The sequence below is a fragment of the Lissotriton vulgaris genome, chromosome 5 (assembly GCF_964263255.1).
Source record: "Lissotriton vulgaris chromosome 5, aLisVul1.2, whole genome shotgun sequence".
Lineage (NCBI taxonomy): Eukaryota > Metazoa > Chordata > Amphibia > Caudata > Salamandridae > Lissotriton > Lissotriton vulgaris.
Window position 1 is genome coordinate 181,312,627 of NC_141693.1, and position 8,064 is coordinate 181,320,690.

The window sequence follows — 8,064 nt, forward strand, 5'->3', positions numbered from 1 at the left end:
CAGAGTTGTTATTGTCCGGAAATTAGAGTTCCGACTATGTACAGTTCTCACATAGGGTAGAATCATCCCTCAATTCCCAGGCACCAGTGATGGCTCTGTGTCTCTGTCCTATTGTTATCCAGAGTGAAGTATGATCAGATAGACCTCTCACTAGATAGTCAGGCCTGGTGTATTATGCCCACCTCTCCCGCAGATGCAAAATTTTGATCAAGTCTAGAATATACTTTGTGCAGTCCTGAATAATATAAGTACCTTCTGTTCATTGGGTTATGTCACCTCCATAAGTCTGTGCGCCCGTGTGTCCACAAATCGAGCCAAGGATGTAGGCTTGTCTGTGTTGGGTTTTATCCCGGATCTGTCTAGGCCTGTGGAAATCACGTCATTAAAGTCACCCCCTAGAATATGCAAAACGGATTTGGCTTCGAGCAGGATGTTGGTAATTTTGCTTAGGGTGTATTGTTGGATATGGGTGGGGCATATACACTGACAAAGGTAACATTCCATCTTTCCCAAATACCCTGGACTGCAGCATATTTCTCGTAGGGGTTTTAACCAGAATTTCTGAATATAAAAAGGGGAAGACATCTGGATCCGCATTGCTACCTCTCTGATCCTGATGTGAACCCAGCATGCGGTAACATAGTATATGCCAGGAAGTGGCATTGACTTCCACTAAGGTGAGTCTCTTGTAATAAGGCCACGTCCAATTTGAGTCGCCTGATGAATGGGGCCACCAGCCCCCTTCTAATTTTGTTACCCAACCCTGTTGACATTCCAGGTGAGGATGGAATGTTGCTGATGTGCTTGGTCCAGGGCCAATGGGGTGGAATTCCAAATTAAAAGGAGAGGGGAGCTTTGCGGCCCCCTGCCTGAGCCATAAAAGGCTCCGGAGACCTAATTCCCTTCAGTTTGCATGTCATTTAAAAGGGACGGGGGACCTAAGTTATAGTTTCATTATTGCACGAGTTATAGTTATTTGAGATAAGTATAACTAGTAAATTTCAGTAGTTTTGTACCTTTGAAACGTTACATTGTCACTGGTATTCTCAACTAACTATAATGTTACAAGTACACAACGATGATCACAGTATTGGTTGAAATACAGATAGGGTTACTCTATCAGTTTTGGGCACTTGATGGGTCTGGTGTCTGAGTGCTGATGAAATGGGGATAGTGTCAGGTATGGATGTTCAGCTGTGAGCTTGTTGTATTTTGTGTCTAATAAAGTGTGTGTGTTTTCTTCTTCCAGTTACTGTGCCCCACCAGCACCTACCTCAGCATCACCAGGCTCCTCTCGACTTTACTATCCCAGGGGGTACAGAGCGACAGAGCAGCAATCACCTGGCGTCCGTCAGCAGAGCAGAGGGCATCGTCGATCAGTGACTCTTGGGTTGGAAGACCTGGAGGACCTTCGCTGGTCCCTGAGCCAGGCCGTAGACGTGGCTCAGAGCATGAAGAAAACTACACGCAAGATGAGCCGCTCGCTGACGTATGACCTGAGCACCATGCGAACACTGAGAGAATCATGTCTCTTCTGAGAGGGGAGAGTGTTATCCTTCACAGTACCCCAAACAATCACAATTGTGAAAGACGGCAGCAAAGAGGGATTATTCTATTTTATTCAAGGAACCCAAGTCTGCCTTCCAAAACAGTAAGGCTTTTGAGAGTCCTCTTTCTCTGTGTATCGAAGGGCAGCTCTTCAGCTTGGAGAGGTCTCTCACTCTCAGGAATATGAACAGTGGAATACGACAAGTGCTCTCATTACGCCATGTTGAAGTTGACCTCTGGTAGAATACTGATCAAAACACGCACCTTCCGGTGATAACCTCACTCAGGAACTTATCCTGGCCATGCTGTTGACATTGTGTGATGTAGGAGAGGCATTGATCCTCCCAGTGCCGCCCCTACATGGTTGTGTTTGTGTCATTGCTTGGTGCGAGTGGGTTTTTTATTATTGATAATGAAGTTATGAAAAACTTAAAAGGTCTGCTCAGGTACAAGTCTCCAACCATTCCTGTATGGATTTAAGCTTCTGAGGTTTTGTTCCACTAACCTCTGGTATTTATTGCACTAGACTAATGTTTAAAATTTAAAAAGCAGAGGAGATGATGTATCCTCCATGGAGTAGGCAGGATGCCTTTTCAGCAGAAAACAGATTTGAAACTGTTAAGCTGTGTGAAAGGCTGGTTGATCTGCATCCTTACTGTGAATTCAAGATAGCAACTGGCCAATGTAGATTTGAAATGAAGATCAATGAAGAGCAAGCATGGTTGACACCACATACTCGTATTGACTGTGAGTCAAATGGCTCAATAATTCCCGATTGCACTTCCAGAAGATTTTTTTGTAGTTTTTGCTCTTGCTTTGCGTTGGTTGCACAGAAGACTTGAAACATTCACAGAGGGATGGGATGGAATTCTCCAAGAAATACCGTGTGAGAAGTTCTTCATGATGGCTCTGGTAAAGAGAGAACCTTCCAAATGCAGGGACCTCCTGCAAACTGGAGAATGTTCAGCACAGTTTGACTCGGGCATTATGATTCTTTTACCCAGTTTGGAAGTTTTTGATGTGCACCTTTTCTTTTAAACAATGATGCAAATCCCTATGACTGTAATTGTGCATGAAAGGAAGCACAACCCAGGAAAGAGAAAAGTGCTTCCCCTTCTCTTCTATGCTCGTCCCCTTCACACGTGTCTTTTCAGTTTCCATTTCCCTTATATCTTATGTCTCTTACATTGAATCCATCATTGCAATTATCTCTTTTCTATTTTTAACTTTCTTATCTTCTACACTGGTCATTGATGTGTTCCCATTGTAGATGAAAGATGCCCCATTTACAACAGCTAAACAAACTGAGTTCTAGGCCTCAGGCACCAAGGCTCCTTTGCAGTCAACCATGTTAAGGAATGGTTGCTGTGTGAATCAAGTCCTCAGCCCCCACTGGGTGGAAAAAACTCAAAGTGTAGTAATTATGGAGAACATGCTGCATGTATGGTTTGATGGAATGGAGGTACGCTGATTCTGTTGGTATCAGAGCGCAGAAGCACTACACAATGGAAAAATGAAGTGCCAACATATAGGATCAGCAGAAGGCACATGTTCAGGGCACAGATCAATGCATGCGACCCAGCTTTACCCAAATCTTCTCTGTACCGGGGAAACCATGAACAGCTAGACTTGTTGCTCTCCAGGCACTGGCCCATGCAGAAGCAAGAAGAGCTGGACCTGGAAAGCCCCAGCTAGGGAAACCGGTCAAAGTACTGAGACACAGTTGTACATCTCACAGGCAGTGGGCATAGGTCAAAGCAAGAAGAACTGCAGTTGGATATCCATAGGCACTAACTGCAGGTTATAGCATAGCAATGTAGACTTGCATGTCTGCTATGTCATTGGGTACCCGGAAACATATAAAAGCAAGAAGTGATACATAGACTGTAGCTACCGTTTGGCACCAGGTACTGGCCAGTGCAAGGATAGCTAGACTCATAGAAACCCTTTGCCCCGATTACAAGTTATAGCATAGTGAGCTAGACACGAAGATCTGATATTCCACTGGGTACCAGGAACAGATGAAAGCAAGAAGAGCTATTTTTGTAGATTGTAAGAGCTACTCTTGTAGATTATAAGACCTCCCCCCGCCACAAGGCATCTGTCAATGTCAAGAGAGTTGGATTTGCAGTTCTCCTAGGCACTGGTTACAGATTAATGCACAGCAAGCTAGATTAGTAGATCTGCTATGCGATTGCATACCAGAAATAGATGAAAGCAAGAAGGGCAACACTTGAGGATTGTAGGACCCTCCTGCACCCGGCATTGGCCAATGCAAGGATATCTACCATTGTAATCCCTAGGCATGAGGAACACATCATAGCACTGAAAGGTAGATCTTTGGAACCTCTGAGGCAAAGGTAAAAGTGCATAGAACTATACTTACTGGTTCTGAGGCAACGGGAACAGGTCAGAAAAAGGAGAGCTAGATCTGCAGGACCTTCAGGCCATTGACCTTCCTCTTGAAGTCTAGGACTCTACATGAAGCAATGCATACCGTGGCCTTATGTAACCACAACAAATGAGAGAGGGTGCATCGAGCATCATCCAAGCCTACTCTATCCAAGGGGCAGGAGCCTTGGGAAATGGCATTTCTTCAGCGAAAACAACCTGTGCCTAGAACACCCCATGCTACTATATTTATTTTCTAGATTGATTTCATCTGTACATTTATTTTTGTGTAGTCAGTTTTTAATAGCATTATGGAATGTTACGCAAGTATGACTATGTTACCAAATGTGTTTCCTTCATTTTACTACTGATTTCATTTGGAGTGCTGCTTCAACACATAGTTTTAATTTATTGATCATTGATCTTTGTATGTATATTTTTGTATGGAAGCGTAAGTAAAGGAGTAAGAATGTGAAAGGATGTTAACATCCTTTGTTTGCCTGGCCCTGGTCAAACCAGATATATGCCCCCATACACTCCTACTTAAAGTGCTGAGCTGGTGGAAGAGTTGAGGGATAGCAAAGTCAACTGTAGAACTGAAGATCAGAATGCACCTACTCGTCCTCTATTACCGGGAAAATGTTGACCTCTAGACAATCTATTCAATTTCATGTGAAAACTTCTGTTCATTGCAAAGGACGTCCCAATACAATTTTAAAGAAAGCATTCTAGATCTTCAAGCATTAGTACATCCAGATATGTATATCATTTCTCGTCTATCTGTATCATTTACATTGCAAGAGACATTCTTTGCTTTCAGAGAAGACGATCGCCATATCTGACATACTTTATTTACCACACATAAAATCTGTATAATTTCATAATGTAGTCTGTATGTCTTACATAAGTCAAAGTCTTGGCAGAAAAACCTTTCCTCCTAGAAACATCCTCTAGAGGATACCCTCCTTTGTAGAGAAACTGTTGCACCACTGAAGATTATGAATCTGCTCAGACAAGGAGCTAAAGAAAGAAAGGGGCTCTTTAGGGAATATTTGTTCTGTATCCTTGGCTTGGAACAACTAGCTTTAAGTTGATATTAGAGAGTCATGTTTTCAAAGGTATAAGTCTTTCATTGCATTCATTCTAAATTTTTACCCCGATGATGAGTGGTCAGTTAAATTCTGATGTGTGTGATAACTCATCTCGATCATTATCACACTCCTTCAGTTTTCTCCAGGTAAATTTCAGCAGATAAATTCAGCCAGAATATCCAAGGAGAAGATACTGGTAAATGCTGAATTCAACTCAATACGCATGGAATTCCCCATATTAGCAGCATTTAAAAAAATAACTCAAATTGGAGGTATTTTGATATTTACTACACCTGGTAAATAACTCACCTCTCTGTGTCGGTATTTATCATGCAATGTAAATCCCTCAGGCCCATCTGCTCCACTCATGATCGAGGACCAATAATGAAAAACAAATAAAAATGCACTATTTCATGAAAGCTATGCACACGTGAATGTCTGATCTTAAATGGTACTTCCTCTTTTCTCCCCCCAATCCATAAAATTCTCCTCGTCTTTATGTTTTGGCTAGAATTATGCTGCTCTTAGTTGTTCCAATAATCTTGTATATTTTTTTTTAACATTTTCACAAAATGCTAAGCATGCTCAGAATCAGCAGGCTTTGTGCATTAACAATATAAGGTACAACAAACATGGTTCAGCCATCACTGGAAAAAAGTAAATATAGACTTTGTCAATAGGGTGTATGATCCTTACATTGTTTAGCAGCTAGCTCAACGATGCAGCCTTTTAAGAATTACATTGAAAATGGCATAGGAGTTTCAGTGAAGTGAGTTTAGTACAATAGTAAGATTGTAATTTTACCGCCCCTATAAAGACGTTTTTCAAGGTTTAATCTTCTTTTTGGCATCATAGTTGTTCTAGAACCCAACTTAAGCCAAACAACCTATGTCTTCTCACTGATTAGCGAATGCACGTTTTTACAGACCATGGCATGACTAGGTGATGATGACTGGGCAAAGAGAAAAGTCTGTAATCCATTTTACCTTGCAGTGAATTTTCCACATTTGTAGAAGTACATAAGTAACTGCAATTTTTGTTAAAATCCCTAAAAATGCAGAGCCGCTAGCATTTGCATTTCCTTGGAAGCGGTGATATTTAAGGGACAACCCACACAGTTGAATCATCATCATGCAACGGGTTTTCAACAAGTAACTGTACACCTAACTCTGACAAAACTGTGATGTGGTTTGTTTCACGCCTACCACAGGGATCCCAAAGTACAAGGCAATAATTGAAAAGGGTTTGGGGGTGGGCGTGGGGGGGGGGGGCGAAGTGTTTTTACATAATACTGTAACATTCCGGAGTTGTGTTCCAAAACATTTGTTTTATAATGAAAAAAGTTCTCTGATTTTTTTACTAAATAAATATTTTTCCTTTGATACATAAGAAAGGAAGGCTTCTGCTTTGTTTTGTGATGGTAACAGAGGATAGAGTGCCTTGAACTGCTCAATAGTGCCCTTCGAAAAGGGCGCATGCAAATAGAGATCAGAGCAGGGATGGAAGTGAGAAAATAGTATGGCGTGAAGATTCCACATCACAAAAGTTATGGCTCCTCTCTTTTACCTCTGGAAACCCACTGACTTGGTATATACGTTTTATTTAGATTGATTATATGGAAACGTATAATATGTGAATATCCTGATAATCTGGCATGGTCCCTCCTGAACCCACTCTAGACCATTTAACCTCATTTTGTCATGACTACAGATGTTGCTATTTCTTTGGGCTGAATGTAAAAATTCGAATTTACCTAGATGCAGTCACCTGCCGTTGGCTATAATGGAAGAATGGAATACCAAACAACTTCCCAAAAACCTAACCAAGCTGTGTTTAGCTTCAGGTAACCCACCATTAATATCTAGGACCTTTCAAAACAATGGCCCATATTTATAATCTTTTCACGGAATGCAACAAGCCACGTTTCTGCTCCGCGTGAAAGGGCATGAATGCTCCATACTTAATAATATGCAGCACACATAGAAAGAGGAAAAAAAGAGTGGAAATAAAGATCTGTTTAAGGCATGTGTGCTGTAGGCACAAAAGCTTTGCATACTCCTGCCATCTAGTGTTGGGCCCTGATGTTTGCAAGTTGTTTTTCTTCCTAGTCATTAGGTAAGGTGACTCCTTTTTCGGTGATAGTGTGCATGGGCATCGACTCCATTGTTAAATTGCATTTTCCGCCATCGGGTTCGGTTGTGTATTGCTGCGCTCCGGTTCGAAACCATTCTTCAGGTTCCCTTCGATGCACAATCCTCTCTACTCTCAATGGTATTGTTTCCATATGCGTTCCCACTTCTCCGCGTATCGTTCGACAACGGATTCGACGTTTCGATTGGAAAGCTTTGTGCGCTGCATTCGGGCCTAACCACGCTGTCAGCTCTCCATCGATTAATCGGACTCTGTTTAAATTCTGTCCTCAGAACCACACAAAGTATCCATGCACCGACTCACACGAAGTGTTCAACTTGTGCTGGTCTCCCGAGCACAAAGAAGAAACCTGCGACGCTTGCAGATCGTTCCAATAAAAGAAAATTATTTGCGATCATCGGGCTCAACATCGAGAGATGCAGCCACAAAGCATCGAAGATACGCAAGACATCTTCGGCCAAGATTTCGTCCAAGAAGACATCGATGCATCAGTGGCAGAAGAGGAGGAAGCATTCTCTGAACAAGACTCTGAATCGAATCTCCAGATAGACCTCGACGCCGAAGAACTGCCGCAGGGACAGGTGACGTGAGTACAGAAGACCCCTTGTTCCCACAAACTCCAAATAACTCAGGGCTTTGGCACCACCTCTACCTCCTGGACAAGGTTGGCACTGAGTCGACATTTCCCATGCCCCCACTCCGGGCCTGGCTCCGTAACAGCCAGTCAAGCCAACCGGCTCAGTACTGAGTCATCAAAAGCCCTCCTCGGAACTAAAGCCCTCCGGTTCCAAACAGAAGTCCAGCTCAGAGCCGAATTCCTCTGTGTCAAAACCAAGCCAGCTTCAGAGCCAAAACCTTCTGCGCCGAAAAGCTAGCTTCCTCC

At 42.6% G+C, this 8,064-nt stretch overlaps 1 protein-coding gene across 6 annotated transcripts in view; it reads left to right on the forward strand.

Annotated features, from left to right (window-relative positions):
• Nucleotides 1–6,411, forward strand: part of AKNA (AT-hook transcription factor) — a 282,106-nt gene extending 275,695 nt beyond the window's left edge. For all 6 annotated transcript variants that reach the window (XM_086921106.1, XM_086921112.1, XM_086921108.1 and 3 more), the window contains one exon: nt 1,250–6,411. In XM_086921106.1, the coding sequence (XP_086777232.1) occupies nt 1,250–1,538 (289 nt within the window). In that variant the 3' untranslated portion in view covers nt 1,539–6,411. The remainder of the gene's footprint in view (nt 1–1,249) is intronic.
• Nucleotides 6,412–8,064: the final 1,653 nt, after the last annotated feature.